Consider the following 17,289-nt stretch of genomic DNA (forward strand, 5'->3'; position numbering starts at 1 on the left):
CACTTAATACACAGAATCGGCATAAGTAATTGAGTGTACGTCGGACTTAAGTTTACTTTACGTTTATTCAAAAAGGAAATATTTATTCATATCCTATCTATCATTGCTCCTTTTCGACATCAGCTAGAGACATATTCCTGTTGAGTCTTTTCATTTTCGTATTTTGAATCGTACCTAATACAAAGTACACGGCGTTAAAGAACACAACCCAAAGTTCTGCCTTTATGAAGTTCTGCGCAATCACCAACGAAACTAGTGATGTCATAACTGATGTTTTTAATATAGTTAAATAGTTGCTCTTCAAACCTTTTACAACTATAGATCTGATCTTCAGAAGCTCCGTGTGAGCATCAAATGTCTTCAAATTAGAAGGCAACTTATAATTATTTATTATAGCAACCCAACTTGTGAAAACGGCAGCCAAAGTGGGTGTGATTGTAGTTAAGGAAGTTAAAATTTGTAAGAATTTCATTCCAAAAGACAAGTTATCTCTAAAAATTTTGTTTAAAGTCCCATACATCTTGTGTGATATGGGCGTAACGATAAAACTCCCATATATTATCATTGTGAATAACTTTGGACTAAATACATGTTTGATCTCACGGTCTCGCATGTTTATTTTCTGGAAGTCTTTAGTCAACGACGATGCAATCACCTCATTTAGACCAGCTAATATTCCTGCAGTGACTGACTTCGTTAATAATGGGAACTTAGATAAGTAAAGCAAATATTGGGCATTAGCCTTTCTCAAGGTCATTTCTATCGTTTTGATGTAAATTAAATGAGTTCGTTACAATTGAATTATGCCTACTAATTTATGTTTGACAGAGCAACAATCTGAAATGTTTACACAATGTCACACATATTTTCGGGTACTCCGTGGATCGAGACTCCTTTTGGTCGCGATATCTTATCGCAGATATGATCCGGAGATGCCCTCTAATCGAGGAGTCGTTAAGGAAAGCAGGAGATGTCTCAAATAGTATTCTCCTGAGGGGGCTACTCAACAACGTGTTGTGACCAGGGAGGAAAATTTACCTGGAAAATCACACGATATCAGTTTGGTTAGCATAACCATATACTCTATTTTGACTTCTCACAGCAGAATAGTAAAATAGTAAAATATTGAAATAATAAAGTAATAACAAAGTACTATAATATGATAGTAATTTATTAGAGAAGTCATGATACAGTGCTACAAGTCATTTTCTGTAATGATTGGATTCTTTGTTTGTAGCCCCAAGCGTTCTAGCAAGCCCTTTTCGATATGCTTTCAGACATTCTTGATCAAGCTGTTTTAGAGATAAATCTCGAACAATTACAAATATGAGTTCTTAGTAGGATAGAGTTTGTTATCTTTATTTAATTCTTTTTTCGAAATCGGAATGGATCAAGGTTCCACAGCCTATTTATCTGCGACTTTGAGATGTCGCATTTTTTTTTCCATCTTTCAGATAAAGATAAACGAAAGTGCTCTTTGTACGGCTAGGTTGAAGTAATGGTGTCTCTCTCGGGACCCTTTAGTGATAGCGCCACACCATTGAGTCCTAATGAAGTTCCCAGGTCGGCAAGTCCTCACATAATCAAACCACCTACATTTCCTAATAAACAAAGATCGTCGTCTACAAATTCTATCACATCAAACCATTCTATAATCAATGCAAACAGCATCATTCAAGGGCAGGGCAACACCAGAAGAACATCTATTGTGAGTTTAGATAGTCCCAGAAATTCTATTGTGTCAATAGACGATATTAGGCCGACCAGAAACAGTAGTTTAGTGAGTTTGACTTCGTTAACAAGCCAAGCTGCAGGTACAGCTAGCTCGTCAAATGTCAATAATAACAAGCCTGTGAAAAAGCATAACAGGAGCGGTTATGGCTCAGCAGTGGTACTATCAGATGATGAATCGGATGTGGATTTAGTAAAGACTGCCTTTAGGACTCTACCTAAGACCAAAAGACGTCGCTCATCAGAAAGATCGCCAGTTGAAACGCTTGAAAATTTCAATTTTAGTTTTGACGATGAAGGTAACAGAAGCCATAATAAAAGTCCCAGGATAGTGACTTCTTCTATTGCGTCTCCTCCGTTGCTCGATGTCAACGACTTTGAACCTAGCAACACTCTCTTGCAACAAAAAGGAGGCGTCAAACATAATAAGAAAGCTACGCTAAGTCGTCTGTCTATATTTTTGAAGAAAAAAATATATTCCAAAGATTTGCAGTTGGAGCTTTTGAACCACAACTCTCATCTTAATGGTCGTGAAGCAACAGAGTCAAAATTTTTTAAGAAAAAGAATCTGCTGAATTCTAAGAATAATACTAATTACCACAGCGAATTGAGTGAAAGTTACTCTGAACTGAACAAATTGATCAATGACTTAAACCAAAAATGGAATAAGTCATCCAACGAGAGTCAAGTCGTTGACATATCCATAAACTCAAAGAAAAGATCGCGGGGATTATTCGAAGATGACACCGAATAGTAAGTTTACAAATGTGATGACGATCGTTACGAAGTGTAGTTATTTTGCTAAGTTATGTAGTATAGTGAGTTTTAATTCAAATATTGAAATATTAGAAGAGAACTTCATCCTCTTGTTTATTTTTGAGCTCTTCGAAAAATGGCAATTTAAGAATATACTTTGCAGACATTCTTTTCTTGGGATCCATTTGAAAGCATCCGTTTAGCAATTCTATTAGATTCTTGTGATCTTCGTAATTCTCTGTGTCTATTTGAAAATTATCAAAGTTATCCGGAGTACCCTCTTTGGGAGCAATTAGTTTATCCCCTTCTTTATTAAATAACTTCAAGGTATCCCAAACTACAGAGTCCTTCGGAAAGCTCTCGTTATCCCATTCGTATCGTAAAAAAATGCAAATTAGTTGAAGTATTGATACATGATCTGTCTGCATATGTTCTAAGTCTATTTCTAATCCACATCCGTGCAATTCGGCACATTTTTGTAATTTTTCGATACCAAAAACTAATGCCAACTCCAATATCGCATCGGTATCATCAGGTGAATTAAAAAGAGGAAATTTCCTCAATATAATAGAAAGTCCAATTATTCCCGCCGACCATATATCAAGCTTTGTGTTTTGATTAGTACATTTGAATAGCACTTCGGGCGCCCTAAAGCCTCTCGTTCCTGCTCTATTGGCTCTTCTAGGAGGTCTCAGATCTTGTTTCGGGTACCCACCTTTTAGACTTAATCTTTTCCCTTTTGCTATTCTTTCAGTTGACTCACAAGGACATGGATTAGAAGCTTTTTTGTTATTCTGAACCTTTTCCGCCAAACCAAAATCAACCAATACACCATGTCCTTTGAAGGGATCGTATAGAAAATTCGTTGGTTTTAGGTCTCTATGTATCACATCTTTATCATGAACAAAATCCAAAGCCTGGAATAATTCCCATAGATACTTTTTGATACCTTTTATGGGTAGGTCCCTATAAAAGTCACGGAAGTCGGAATGCTGATAATAAGGTAATATGGCTAGTACTTGGTCTTGGTAGCGTAAGACATCTAACAATGGTGCAACATGTGAGTTTCCTGTTAATATATACAAAAGGTTCAACTCATTGTGGATTCTGTTGGGAGAAGAAGTGACATATATTTGTTTTAATGCGACAATTGGATTCTTCCTTTTAGAAGCGTTCTTCTTCTTTCTGAGGGGGGGTGATCTCCAAACATCAGACCCCAATTTTATTGTACCATTTAATGCTTCTGCCTTGTATACAGTAGAGAAAGTTCCTTCGCCTATTTTGTCAATTAGTCGATAGTTCAGTGATAAAACTGGAAAATATTCAACTAATTTACTCATTTCTTCTAAGACCTCAAGCGTTACTTCATCTTCCTCATGATTTTCATTTTCAAACTGCGCTTCATCAAGCCTTCGAGTTATATATTTTGCATTTTTCATTTTTTGTTGCACATCCTTTTGATCGTCTATTCCTTTCGATGGCAGGAATGACGTCGCTTTATTATTCTTTGATGGTTTTGACAGTTTCGTATTTCTAATGGAATAAGAGCCATCGTTTTGATCTTTCACGTTTTTTTCACTTAATACTAACTTTCGGCTCTTACTTTCAGGATCAAAAAAGGGATCATCTTCACTCCTAGATGTTTTTCTTTTTCTAACCAAAGTTGACGCGTTTGCCTCAGAGTTTCTGCCCGGTGATATCCTCAGTTTTATCAACTTTATGAACTCCATCAAAATTCTTCAAGGATTATGGTGAATGAGATAGGTATCCTTTCGTTTGTTGTGGTGTTATCTTAAAAATATGGCAGCACTTTATACTGAGCGCCTATTTTTTTTCTAATGTAAATAAACGCAAATAGTTAAAGGTATGAATGTCTCTGTATATATGCGACATTTTAGGATATTTTTATTTCTATTGAAAATTTTGTTCAACTGAACATCTTAGAACTAATTTTCAAATCATAGACCAGCAAATGATTAGTCAGTACTACAAGTTTGGTGGACGTTATAGTCCTTTTTACCAGCAAGTGCGTACCTTGAAGAGAAGATTGGCATATCCACAGTCGTATAAGGCAGAGGCAGATCCTCAAACGCACCCTAAGAAAGATCACTCTAGTTTTTTCCAGAGACATTTGAAGAAATGGCTTGGCCCTATGAATATTAGAGGAGAGTATTATAGGAACAAATATTATTATCCGCCTCAAAATCATAAACCTAATTACATAGTACCTGATGGAAAAACAATCGTAGATCCATCAACTCCTGTGATCCCTGATGAAAGGAGATACAATAATACCAAGAGGGATCCGTCCCTTCAGCCTTTTCCTCAAAATCCTCATTGTCGGACTGCCTTAATGATATCAGATGAATTGAAAAATAAAATTTACGAAGAGGTGAACCTGAATGGTATGCATGTTCAGGAAGTTGCTCATAAGTATGGAATAAAAATATCAAGAATTGAAGCTATAGTCAAATTACAAAGTATTGAGAAAAAATGGAAGGAGCAGGTAAGTAATCTTTTTTTTTTTTGATCATTTTCCTTCTTAAGACAGATGTGAAATGACTTATACTTGATAACTTGAAATGATGAGATTATTTTTTAAATTCGATTAGTCTTGAAGACAAACATATGGTTAGATTTTAAGCACTGAAATCAAGTTCTCAACTGAATATAAATTCACTGACAATAAAGAATAACTTTACTAACTTTTTCGCAGGATAAAATAAGTAAGGATTTGCTGACTTTTTCCAAAGTTATGTATCGTATGTTTCCGTTATATGAACCACCAATACAGGCTGAGAATCTTACGGAGATCCCTACCCCTCTGAGGACTTTGCATCAGAGGTTTTTGACTATTTCTGAGTCAGAACCCTTTGGACCAGTTGATGCAGCCAAGTTGTTCAACTTGGAACCTGCTCAGGAAACTTTGAACAATTTGACCGAACTTCGCGACGAAGATCAATCCAATAAAGTTAAGGTTCATAAAGTCTCGTTAGGTACTGAGAAGAAAGGTGACAGAACGAACTTTAAATTCACGCACTCTAGATCAGGCAATGTTGGCTTCCGTTATGGTGCTTCAAGAAGAGATAGAAAGAAAGACAGAGCAATCGGATTTGATAGCGAAGGGCGCATGATATATTTGTAGATCTCGTTGGCCCTGAATACTAGGATTCTTGTATATAATATTCTATTAGAAGAAATTCATTCACACGGTATGGAAAACATGTAATTTTATAGGCGCACGACTCCAAAAACTAGACACGTCTGCGAAGGTATTGACAAACATAAATCGACGCAAAGTAGGTAGTGATTTTAGTAAGAGCTTTTAAGTTTACATTTTGACAATTCCTAAGAAGAAGATATGCTCTTAGCACTTTTGACATCTTTGCTAGTATTCTCTCAGTCGATCAGTGCATCTGCTTTGACATTTACGTTAGGTGCTCAAGAGAAATCATGTTTCTATATTTTCACAGAGAGACCGAAAACTCCAATCAGTTACTATTTTGCGGTACAGAGTGGTGGATCTTTTGATGTCGACTACACTATTATTAATCCAAGAGGAGAATATATCGAATCAGGTGAAAAAGAAAGACAAGGCGATTTTGTCTTCACAGCCGAAATTCCAGGCGAATATGAATTCTGCTTTGCTAACGGAATGTCTACATTCGCAGAAAAGGTAGTTGATTTCGAAGTCAAATTTGAAAATGAAGAAGACGAGAAGGGGTTCAAAGCTAAAATGCCTGAACAGCCTAATGTGAGACCAATTGAACACGTTGAAAATATGCAAGCTACAGTTGATGAGATTGATCAACAATTGAATAACCTCTTGAGAACCTTGCAATATTATAAGACCAGAAATAACAGAAATCAAGCAACTGTCAAATCAACTGAGTCTAGAATTTACTATTTCTCAATATTTGAGGTTTTGCTTATGGTTGGAATGGCATTTTTGCAAATAACTATTGTCCAGTTGTTCTTTAAAGGATCTAGAAAGCAATTGGTCTAATGGCTTCTAACTTTTCGGCATGAAACAAAAATTTATTCTTTATCGTTTAAAACATAGTAATTTACCTTTGGTATCAAATCCATTTTGTAGTTTGGCAAACTTGCTTGTAGTTTTTATTTTTATCAACAACAAATATATCCAAACTCTACTTTAGTACGCTATTTTCTTGGTCAAGGAATCATTATAGCCGTAATTATCTGATCACCATTTGGTGCTTTCATTTCGTTTTCGCATTTGGAATGGTGTGAAAAATATGGCGCGAAATTTGCATATATCTGCCACATACCGACCGAAATTCTTTCGCTGAAAGTTCATAGATAAGGGTGAATGCATCATAATAAAAGTTCTGAAATTTAAACTTGTTCCTACTGCATTACTAGAAGTCTTTGGTCTATTCCTTACATTTGGAGTCTATCTGCTGTAAATAACTGAAAGCATACAAGCTGGTTCGAATATGAGTTCGTTTGGGACCTCTTCTCCATCTGAAGCGAGTAAAGTTTCTAGCAGAGAAGTAGATGACTCGAGAAAAAAATTTTCTCTTTCAGAAGCTTATGGTAATACTTTCAATAGTAGCGTGAGTCCAAGCTTTGACTTCGGAGGTAGAAGCTATGTTAGCATGGGCCAGAGGTTGGCACAGTATCATTCTCCCACGGTGTATTCTGGATACGATGTTCACGAACAAACGGCAACTCTAGCTGGCATTGGTGTCACAGATGATACACAGGGCCAATCCAATGATTACCTGCAACCTGAGAGCACGGATATCAGTTCCTCTCCTCCTATTCCTATTACGAGTGATGACTTTTACGTTGGGAAGACATATGAAGTACCTTTTCATGATCATCTGGTTGAGACAAGTGAGGATACGCCACTAATAAAAGATTTAACTAAGGGATATAGTGGTTACGGAGAATCATCAATCCCAATTATGTTTGACAATGATTTAGAGGTAGGTGAAATTGCGTTTCATCACTCCAAAGATTCTCCAGATGATAACTCAGGCCTTGTTCATAAATTTATTGTTAAGCCCCTAAAATATATTCCTGCGGTGTTCTTAGGGACTTTGTTGAACATTTTGGATGGCTTGTCTTATGGTATGATTATGTTTCCAACTAGTGAAGCAATCTTTTCCTCCTTAGGTCCTGCTGGCTTGTCAATGTTCTATATGTCTACAATCGTTTCACAGCTTGTTTATTCAATGGGTGGATCAGCGCTCAAATCTGGAATTGGCTCAGAAATGATTGAAGTGACACCATTTTTCCATACGATGGCAATATCAATAGCCAGTGAGATGAAACAATCTGGCTCTGATGCTATCATTGCTACAACGATCCTTACATATTCTATATCTGCTGTTGTAACAGGTTTGGTCTTCTTCTTGCTCGGAAAAATGAAGTTAGGCATATTAGTTGGGTTTTTTCCAAGACATATTTTGGTAGGATGCATCGGAGGGGTTGGTTATTTTTTGATTGCAACAGGTATTGAGGTGTCGTCAAGACTAGAGGGTGGACTCACTTACAGCTTACCAGTCCTCGAATTCCTTTTTCTGAGCACAACCACTTTGTTGGAATGGAACATCCCGCTCCTCTTGGCAATAATATTAGTTGTTTTACAACACAAGTTTCACAACTCTCTTTTGGTACCATTATATTTTGTTGGCGTGTTCTTACTATTTCATTTGATTGTTTACCTCGTTCCTTCATGGGATTTGAATATTGCGAGAGATAACGGATGGGTTTTTCCTACGGTAGAAGACGATCAGCCATGGTATGGATTTTACGATTTGTATAAATTTAGACTTGTTGATTGGTTTTGTATTTTAAAACAAACTCCGACAATGCTTGCATTGACTTTTTTTGGAATTCTCCATGTTCCGATCAATGTTCCAGCCTTGGCAGCTACGATAGATATGGATCAAGTTGATGTGGATAGAGAATTAGTGGCACATGGATATTCAAATGTCCTCTCTGGATTGGTAGGCTCTATTCAGAATTACTTGGTCTATACAAATTCTGTGCTATTTATTAGAGCCGGAGCTGATTCAAGATTAGCTGGTATTTTGCTAGCAATAGCAACAGCAGGTGTGATGTTTGCTGGTCCCGTGGTAATTGGATATATACCAATTAGCGTAGTAGGATCTCTCATTTATCTTTTGGGATATGAGTTGCTCAAAGAAGCATTATATGATACCTACGGGAGGCTCAAAAAGATTGAGTACAGTACTATAATCATAATAATTGTAACCATGGGTGCATTTGACTTTGTGATTGGGATTTTTGTTGGTATTCTTTTGGCTTGTCTTTCGTTTGTTGTTGATGCTGCTAGAAGACCTGTCGTTAAGGACATCTACACTGGATCTGTAGCTAGGTCGACTGTATTAAGACACCCTAAACAGCAGGAATTTTTGAAAGATGTTGGTGCTCAGATTTGTGTCACAAAATTGCAAGGCACCCTTTTCTTTGGTTCTATCGGCGGTGTTGAAACTGACATCAGATCAAAATTTGAAAATGACAATTTTGATAAGAATCCGATCAAATTCTTAATTTTGGATATGAAGGGGGTTGAATCCATTGACTTTTCTGCTGCTGAAGGATTTCGAAGAATTCTAAATCTTTTAAATGAGTTCAAGACTCATTTAATAATTTCATCTGTTTTTGAGGATGACGATATTATTAAAGCTTTGAGAGATGCGGGTTTATGGGACAATGGAAGAGATATCAAGCTTTTCAATACACTCAATTACGCTCTCGAATGGTGCGAAAATTCCTTCTTGGCTACGTACAGTAAACTTCGAAAAGAAAATAAGATATTAGTGAATTCTGGTAATACATCTTTAACGCAACCGGCCTCGAAACCAAACTTCAAGCTGATCATGAACCAGACTTTTGGTACCCCAAGAACAACTCAGATATACCATGCTGCCGCTAAAACAGTGAAAGATGAACAGAGAATTCAAAATCAATATTACACAAATTCTGACTCGTCTTTCAAAAGGCAGCCATTGCCTTTGATAATGATTACTTTCTCAGGATTATCAAAAAGAGACGAAAAATTCTGGTCCGGAATTACGAAATTTTTCGTCAAGGAAAAAATCCCAGAAGACTTCGAGTTTTATAATAGCTCAAAAAACGCTCCCAGTTTCTTCATAGTAGAGTCTGGTCTTGTCAAATCCAACTTGAAATTTGAAAATAATAAAGCGATAACATCCAGTATTTTGCCAATGACCGCTTTTGGTGATTTGGTGCAAAATGATCACCAGAAGAATATTTGCTACAGAACCGTTAATCCTTCTGTTGTATGGAAGTTGTCTCAACCAAAACTAGGTGAGCTCTTAGAAACGCCTGAAGGAATAACGCTATACAGGGAGCTATTAGAAATAGACATAAAGTTACTTCGAGAAAGGCTTGACGTTTTGACGTCAAACCTTGTTATTTCAGCATAATTAGAATTCCATAGCTCATTTTAGTTACCTAATGTATTTAGTACTATGCCAAAGAGAGCCATATGTTTATGTTCTGCATATAGCTAACTAGGGCGAGTTTTAAGTCGTCATATCCTTAAGCATTTATCTCTTTCATACTTAGCATTGGAACAAAGCATTGGAACAAATAGTTAAAAGATGGTTTCATTAAGATGCTTCACACAGGCAGTTTTGGCATTTACAGTGGTCGAGGGAATTTCTTTAGTACCCCTTTTGAATCCCTATGCAGATAGTATCAGGTCACTTTGGAAAGGCGTGGACTCGTCGAGTCATCAAGCACAAGGTTTGCTGCCTCTTGTGGTCCCTGGCGACAAGCCTGTGCCTGGGAACTCGCCAATTGTTCAATGTGAATCGGATATAGCGCAACTTTTGGATTTGCAAAGCGTTGTTATACTGCCAAATCCACCTGTCAGGGGTGAAAATTTAACTTTTATTGCTGAAGGTTATGTTAGTAAAGATATCGAGGATGGCGCTTATGTTGAGGTTGATGTGAGATACGGATATATCAAGCTTATCCATCAAACTTTCGACTTGTGTGAAGAGATCACAAAGGTTGATTTATCTTGTCCAATTAATAAGGGAAACCAAATTATTAAAAAGGAAGTCGAAATTCCGAAGGAGGTTCCTTCTGGAAAATACATTGTAAATGCAAGGGCTTACACTAAGGACGACGAATTCATAACTTGCTTGAGCGCAACTGTTGAATTCCCTACAAGTTAGCATCACTGACAAAAGTTTGCTTAGAAATTTCAATAAATCATGTTCTCTTACTTTGTTTTTTTCCTCAATTTTTCTCTGAATCTTGGTTTTGTCTCAATATCTAGACTTTGAATTTGTTTCTTTTAGGCTTTCGAGCATCTGACTATATAATTAATTGAATATTATTTTTAGGTTTTGCTGCAGGTATAATTATTTTGCAGGTCACTTGTCGATATAAAATTTGTGAAGAAAAACTACAAAGAGCGCGCTCTAAAGATGAATTCTACGAAATAATATTAACGGTTATATTATAAGTAAGAAAAAAAATGGCTTTTGAAGATGTTTTTTCCATTCAGATCTTCTTCATCATATTCAGGGAAACTCTTGAAACTGCCATCATTATATCTGTTCTATTGTCATTCATTAACCAAAGATCGGATGTGAAATCAGTCGATCCGGATAGTCTGTCAAGAGGCGCTGAAAATGATATTATCGCCATGCAACGGAAACTTAAGCTTCAGGTCTGGATTGGAGCGATCTTAGGCTTTGTTGTTTGTGTATCGGTGGGACTAGCTTTTCTCGTTTGTTTTTATTTCTTTGGCAAAGACTTCTGGTCTTACACAGAAAGATTATGGGAAGGAATCTTTTCATTTCTGTCTAGTATAGTCATTACAGTGATGGGTTTAGGGCTTCTTAGAATCAATAAAGTTATGAAAATAAAATGGTGGATCAAATTGGGTGACGCTTACCACGATAACGGTTTTGCAAAGCAGACAAGTAATAGTGAGAATGAAAATAATGTTGCTAATGAGAATCATTCGGAGGATGACGAAGTCACTCCGCAGAAAGGAGTCAAAGAAAAGAGGAGGAAAGGGTTCTCTGGTAGATATTTTTTGGCCATTTTACCTTTCGTTACTACTTTAAGAGAAGGGTTGGAAGCGGTAGTGTTTGTGGGTGGTATAGGGATGTCACAACCACTTACTTCTTTACCTCTTTCAATTGCTGCCGGTGCATTGCTTGGAGTTAATGTTGGATATGCACTCTATAGAGGTGGAAACAAAATGTCACTACAATACTTCTTAATATTCCTGACTTGTTTCTTGTATGTTGTTAGCGCTGGACTTATGAGTAGAGGTATCTGGTTCTTTGAGCTAGAGCGTTATGTTAGATTATGTGGTGGTTTGGATGTCAGCGAAACAGGAAGCGGTCCCGGATCATATGATATATCGAACAGTATTTGGCATGTGAACTGTTGCAACGGCTTGACAGATGGCTGGTGGATGGTATTCAATGCTATCTTTGGGTGGACCAATTCTGCTACCTACGGTAGTGTCATATCCTACTGTGTGTATTGGGCAGCAGTAATAATCTGGCTAAAGGTGAAGTTATACGAAGAAAGAGAAGGTGTACTTCCTTTTATACCTTTGAAATGGCAGCTAAGAAGAATAAAAAAGAAACTTCATATTTATGAGGCTAGTCGTGAAAGAGCTGAAGGAGAACCTATTTGCCTCAGAGACACGGCATATCATGATCCCAGAAGCAGTCTTTCTTTGGATATGAACCTCAGAGAAGCTGAAGCTCAGGTATTGTTAGATTCATAGATTGTAGAATTTTTCTTATCTTGCATGTTCCTCCTATCGCATTTAATAGCTTTCATTTTATTCGCAATTTACAGCTTTTGACTCGTAATGAAATTTTCTGAGACAAACGTGATTTATTTTGGCATCGACTTTGTATTGAAAGAGAACGCAGAATGCGCGGATCTCAGATCAAAACTAAACACGAAAATTGAAATAAAGAGAAAGAGAAGTCCAACGAAGATAGGATCCAAGCTAAGCCAGTATCAAATGAATCTCAAAGACTCACCCTCTAATGGGTTGGAGAGGACGACAGACGCTATGTCTCCGGTAGACCGAAAACTGTCTGTGGCCTCTGTTTCATCAAACCAAACAGAGGGGTCACATTACTCTTATTATTCTCTGAACTCACAACAGTCGGGCGAATCTCATACTTCATCGGTGCTATTAAACCCAAGTTTTTCTGGTTTAGGTAAACAAAGTATTCAATCCAGTGTCTTGCACTATATCAAAAACCACGAGCACGAATTTAATACTAATGAATTGTACGAAGAAAGACAGCAAAGTCATTACTTAGGAAAGAATATGACAGTTGAAGAAGATAATTTGTTTTCAAGCAAAAAAAACCCCTTGTTTTCTACGAGTGTTGGTCCTAATGAAAATTTTGATGACGAAACCGATAGTTTAATAGAAGACATCTTTTTTGCTGAGACAGATTCAAATAGTGAGAGCAACGTCGATGGAGATGAGACGACATATATTGAAGAAACCAGCCATGGGGATGACTCAGAAGACTTTTATGATGACGAAAGTGATGTGGATAGTGAAGATGTGGACGATGATGATCTCTTGTTTCCTCCATCGCCTCCTCGATCACCTCCAAAAGAGTTAGATCCCGATAAATTATATGGGTTGTACGACTTTTCGGGCCCCGATCCTCTGCACTGTACTCTTTCAAGGAATGAGCCTGTGTATTTGATGAATGATCTGGATAACTACTGGTGGCTAATACAGAAACTAAGCAAAGAAGAACGCGTAATGTATCGTCGAAACCACGCGAATACATGTGATGATGAAAATGAAATAGAGTCCGATGAAGAGGACGGTAAGATAGGGTTTGTCCCGGCTGAATGCTTAGAAACTTTTGGAGAAAGGTTGGCGCGTCTTAACTGTTTCAAAAATGAAGAATTAGAAAAGCTTTCCAAGGAGAGTCATTCTTATGTTAATTTTACAAGCGACAGACTCAATATAAGTGATGAAGATTCTGGTAGTGAATACGATAAGCAGGAAACGCCTACGCCACCAACTACTAATTCCAGTGAGCCACTGCTAATAAGAAAGTACTCAAAAAACCGAGGAACTGGTAAAGCTGTCACATTCGAGAACTTGACAGACGTTGATTTAGATTTAGACAATAACCAAACTCATGAAGTCGATTTTGATAGCCATTACTTCGGATTTTCTATCCATGATTTACAAGCCGCGAAAGAAGAAGAGAAGTCATCGGAAGTATTAAGTGACTTATATCCAGCAAATCTGCCTTTAATCATCAATAAATTTGATAAAAAGACAAAGAGCTCTTTATTTCATGAAAAAGCGCCCGATGAGGTTTCGGAAAATTCTTTGGATACCTATCGACCACCTAATGTTCCAAGAGACATAGATGACATCTCGATTGGCTCATTTTCTCCTGACACTCCCCTGTCCGCATTTTCCAAGAGCTCGCCAGCTCTGTGTGGGCCGTCCAATGAGGATGAGATAATGATTGGCCGTCTTAGAAGGTCTGCGATACTTGATCAGCTTACAAAAGTTACTTCAGATCTACAAGAACTTACATTTGATGATGATGATGACTATAATAATAATGATGAAGTGTAGGTAGCCGTAGAGTTTTTTTTTGAATTCTTTTATAAATAGCGTGCATTGAAATGCCCTTCTAGCATCTTTTTCAAACATTACCTCTAATAGTGTATAATAATTAATACCTTAGTCGCATATATTTTTACATGTTCCTCGTGATAATCATCCACCAGCCTCATCAGAACTTTAAATTTTTTTTTTTTTTTTTGAACTAAGCAAATGGTAAAAAAATAAAATAGATCAACTAAAAGAAAATATTTGCTAATACAACTTTTTCGAAGCTTAGGTTTTCAAGTAGTATGTCGTGGTCCGCTGATTCTCATTCTCTAGAACAGCTTAAGCACATATTTAGGGGCACCTTATCAGCAAACAATGAAGAAAGAGATCTTGCGAATGGGGCGCTAAATCAAGCTCGAGAGCAACCAGAGATAGAGAATTACCTTTTCGAAATATTAGTGTTAGACAATACAGCTAAATCTGACATTAGAGCTGCCTCAGGAATAAACTTGAAGAACAGTATCTTGAAAAATGATCACCCGCTACAAACTAAGCATAGAGAGTATTTGATGGATAACATATTTAAAGGTCTTACTGTGAAGGATAGTATGGTCAGAAATATTACAGGTAACGTAATTACATCACTATTTTCTATCTATGGGATTGACGGATGGCCGCAGTCTTTGCCTCAGTTGATGGAGTTGGCGAACATGGGCTCATCCGATGGTGTGTTCGATGCGCAGGAAGCTGCGATGAGTGCTCTCAGTAAAATATGTGAAGATAGTGCTTTACAGCTAGATCAAGAGTTTAATGGTGAAAGGCCCTTGACCGTTATGGTTCCATACTTCATTAAATTGCTCGATAACCCACATAGTGGAAAAATTAGATCTTTATCAATTCAATGCATCAACCAAATAATTCCTTTAAGGTCTCAGGCATTTCTAGTTCATATTGACGAGTTTTTGCAAAAGCTATTCAATCTAGCTAATGATCCTAATAGTGAGGTAAGAAGAAACATCTGTACTGCTTTTTCACTAATTCTTGAAACGCGCCCCGATAAGATTTTCCCACATATAGATGGTGTCATTAATTATTGCTTACATTTGATGCAAGATGCAGATGAAGTTGTCGCTTTAGAAGCTTGTGAGTTCTTATTAGCGTTATCGACATCCCCCGAAATTGAAACAAACAAGTCAATATTTCAACCAAAACTAAAATTAATCTTGCCTATTCTTTTGGAAAAGATGGTGTATTCTCCTGAGGAGATTTTTTTAATGGAAATAGCTGATGAGAAGCAGGATGCTAATGAAGAGGACAGGGATGAGGATATACGTCCCCTGGCAGCTAAATCGAAAAGCTCGCACACTGCTGCGACTAATAGAAAGACTGTGGGTTCCCAAATTGAGTCGGATAACGAAACTGATTCAGAATTTGAAGATGAAGACGATGATGAAGACGGTTTGGAGTTTGACCAATGGAGTTTAAGAAAATGTTCTGCTGCAACCTTAGATGTGTTGTCTATAAATATGCCCAGTGAAGTGCTTGAAGTTTGCTTGCCAGTACTTCAAGAGAGAATAGTCTCTTCGGAATGGCCAGTTAGGGAATCCGCAATATTAGCATTCGGTGCTGTTAGTAAAAGCTGTATTGAGCTAGCAAGAGACAAGTTGCCCTCTTTGGTTCCATTTTTAGTCGATAGATTGCAAGATAGTGAGCCTAGAGTACGGCAAATTGCATGCTGGACTTTATCGAGATTTTCATCATGGGTATCTGAGGAAGCGCATGAAGGAGGCGATTATGCTGGTTATTTTCAACCGACTTTTGAATCTATTGTTCGTTGTGGTTTAGATGGAAAAAAAGTCGTACAGGAGGCTGCGTGTTCGGCCTTGTCGTCATTTATAGAGGAATCTGATACCATTTTAATGGTTCAGTATGTGGAGCCCTTATTACATCACTTTGCAAAATGTTTTGAAACGTATCAGAGAAAAAATCTAATTATTTTGTATGATTGTGTCCAAACTTTCGTTGAAAAAATGGGATACGAACATTTATCCTCACCTGAATATGTTAATTTATTGCTACCACCGTTACTTCAGAAGTGGCAAATTCTCGACGATATGGATACGGATTTATGGCCACTATTGGAGTGCATGGCATCGATTGCTGCTACTTTAGGAGAGTTATTTGCACCTTATGCTGTTCCAGTTTATGAGAGAGCAGTTAAAATATTATCTACCTGTATTCAGCAGGACCAGGAGAGTCAAACAAATCCTTTAATTGAAACACCTGAAAAAGATTTCATTGTCACTTCTCTCGATTTGGTTGATGGGCTTATTCAAGGATTCGGTTCGCACTCCGTAGAGTTAATGCAGCTGAGTAGTTCGAATTTGATGGAACTCGTTCTTTTATGCTTCGAAGATTATTCAACCGATGTGAGACAGTCTGCCTACGCATTATTAGGAGATTTAGCTATATTTACGTTGGATGTAACAGTCAAGCCGTTCTTACAGCATGTCTTCATCAGTATCGGTAATGAAATAAACAATAGATCCTACACTACATTTGCAGTTTACAATAATGCGATTTGGGCTCTCGGAGAAATAAGTATGCGATTGCCATATGAATTGTTAGAACCATATATAAAGAATATGGTGGACTTGCTCATTCCAGTTTTGAACAGCTCTGATACTCAACAAACTGTCCTTGAAAATGCTGCTATATGCTTAGGTAGATTAGGTCTCGGTCCTGGATCTGAAGTCATTGCACCCAGATTACAAGAATTTATATTGCAATGGTGCTCTCAAATGCTTTATCTAGTCGATAATGAAGAGAAGGAGACTGGTTTTCAAGGAATGATAAACATAATTCATAAGAATCCTGATCTTGGATTTGGAGGGTTGTCTAATCAACAAGGTAGAAAGAACTTGGCAATATTTGTTGTTTGTATCGGAAATTATTCTGATCCTCCAGAATTTCTCAAGCATCTTTTTGGACAAACATTAAATGGATATAAAGCTCTTCTTGGAGATGACATCTGGGAATCTCAAATAATGTCCCACGTTGATCGTGAAACAAGAGAATACATAAAAGATGTTTATCAGGTCTGACTGCAAAAATTGGTTACTTATGTAATCTTAATCGTAATTCGTAAATCATTAAAGCTTGTACCTATATAGATGAAAGAA

The 17,289-nt window shown here is 37.2% G+C and overlaps 11 protein-coding genes across 11 annotated transcripts; 9 read left to right on the top strand and 2 right to left on the bottom strand.

The window, feature by feature from the left end:
* Positions 1–100: 100 nt before the first annotated feature.
* On the bottom strand, positions 101–757 carry PRCAT00000204001 (uncharacterized protein; the record flags this gene model as incomplete). Its single annotated transcript, XM_062951887.1, has 1 exon — positions 101–757. The coding sequence occupies one exon, from the start codon at positions 755–757 to the stop codon at positions 101–103; it is 657 nt and encodes a 218-aa protein (XP_062807055.1).
* A 741-nt stretch (positions 758–1,498) lies between these two features.
* PRCAT00000205001 (uncharacterized protein) lies at positions 1,499–2,485 on the top strand (the record flags this gene model as incomplete). Its single annotated transcript, XM_062951900.1, has 1 exon — positions 1,499–2,485. One exon carries the CDS (start codon positions 1,499–1,501, stop codon positions 2,483–2,485), a length of 987 nt encoding a protein of 328 aa, XP_062807056.1.
* Positions 2,486–2,576: 91 nt separating this feature from the next.
* Positions 2,577–4,217, bottom strand: CDC7 (serine/threonine protein kinase; the record flags this gene model as incomplete). Its single annotated transcript, XM_062951911.1, has 1 exon — positions 2,577–4,217. One exon carries the CDS (start codon positions 4,215–4,217, stop codon positions 2,577–2,579), a length of 1,641 nt encoding a protein of 546 aa, XP_062807057.1.
* Positions 4,218–4,459: 242 nt separating this feature from the next.
* Positions 4,460–5,017, top strand: PRCAT00000207001 (mitochondrial 37S ribosomal protein mS45; the record flags this gene model as incomplete). Its single annotated transcript, XM_062951922.1, has 1 exon — positions 4,460–5,017. One exon carries the CDS (start codon positions 4,460–4,462, stop codon positions 5,015–5,017), a length of 558 nt encoding a protein of 185 aa, XP_062807058.1.
* A 225-nt stretch (positions 5,018–5,242) lies between these two features.
* Positions 5,243–5,632, top strand: PRCAT00000208001 (mitochondrial 37S ribosomal protein mS45; the record flags this gene model as incomplete). Its single annotated transcript, XM_062951933.1, has 1 exon — positions 5,243–5,632. One exon carries the CDS (start codon positions 5,243–5,245, stop codon positions 5,630–5,632), a length of 390 nt encoding a protein of 129 aa, XP_062807059.1.
* Positions 5,633–5,848: 216 nt separating this feature from the next.
* PRCAT00000209001 (uncharacterized protein) lies at positions 5,849–6,493 on the top strand (the record flags this gene model as incomplete). The annotated part of the gene is made up of 1 exon (XM_062951944.1): positions 5,849–6,493. One exon carries the CDS (start codon positions 5,849–5,851, stop codon positions 6,491–6,493), a length of 645 nt encoding a protein of 214 aa, XP_062807060.1.
* Positions 6,494–6,947: 454 nt separating this feature from the next.
* PRCAT00000210001 (uncharacterized protein) lies at positions 6,948–9,935 on the top strand (the record flags this gene model as incomplete). Its single annotated transcript, XM_062951955.1, has 1 exon — positions 6,948–9,935. The coding sequence occupies one exon, from the start codon at positions 6,948–6,950 to the stop codon at positions 9,933–9,935; it is 2,988 nt and encodes a 995-aa protein (XP_062807061.1).
* A 177-nt stretch (positions 9,936–10,112) lies between these two features.
* Positions 10,113–10,694, top strand: PRCAT00000211001 (sterol transporter; the record flags this gene model as incomplete). The annotated part of the gene is made up of 1 exon (XM_062951966.1): positions 10,113–10,694. One exon carries the CDS (start codon positions 10,113–10,115, stop codon positions 10,692–10,694), a length of 582 nt encoding a protein of 193 aa, XP_062807062.1.
* Positions 10,695–10,999: 305 nt separating this feature from the next.
* Positions 11,000–12,274, top strand: FTH2 (Fth2p; the record flags this gene model as incomplete). The annotated part of the gene is made up of 1 exon (XM_062951977.1): positions 11,000–12,274. One exon carries the CDS (start codon positions 11,000–11,002, stop codon positions 12,272–12,274), a length of 1,275 nt encoding a protein of 424 aa, XP_062807063.1.
* Positions 12,275–12,520: 246 nt separating this feature from the next.
* Positions 12,521–14,128, top strand: BUD14 (protein phosphatase regulator; the record flags this gene model as incomplete). Its single annotated transcript, XM_062951988.1, has 1 exon — positions 12,521–14,128. One exon carries the CDS (start codon positions 12,521–12,523, stop codon positions 14,126–14,128), a length of 1,608 nt encoding a protein of 535 aa, XP_062807064.1.
* A 281-nt stretch (positions 14,129–14,409) lies between these two features.
* PRCAT00000214001 (uncharacterized protein) lies at positions 14,410–17,211 on the top strand (the record flags this gene model as incomplete). Its single annotated transcript, XM_062951999.1, has 1 exon — positions 14,410–17,211. The coding sequence occupies one exon, from the start codon at positions 14,410–14,412 to the stop codon at positions 17,209–17,211; it is 2,802 nt and encodes a 933-aa protein (XP_062807065.1).
* Positions 17,212–17,289: the final 78 nt, after the last annotated feature.

The sequence above is a fragment of the Priceomyces carsonii genome, assembly GCF_900007245.1.
Source record: "Priceomyces carsonii strain CBS4050 genome assembly, scaffold: Debaryomyces_carsonii_scaffold_1, whole genome shotgun sequence".
NCBI classification, from domain to species: domain Eukaryota; kingdom Fungi; phylum Ascomycota; class Pichiomycetes; order Serinales; family Debaryomycetaceae; genus Priceomyces; species Priceomyces carsonii.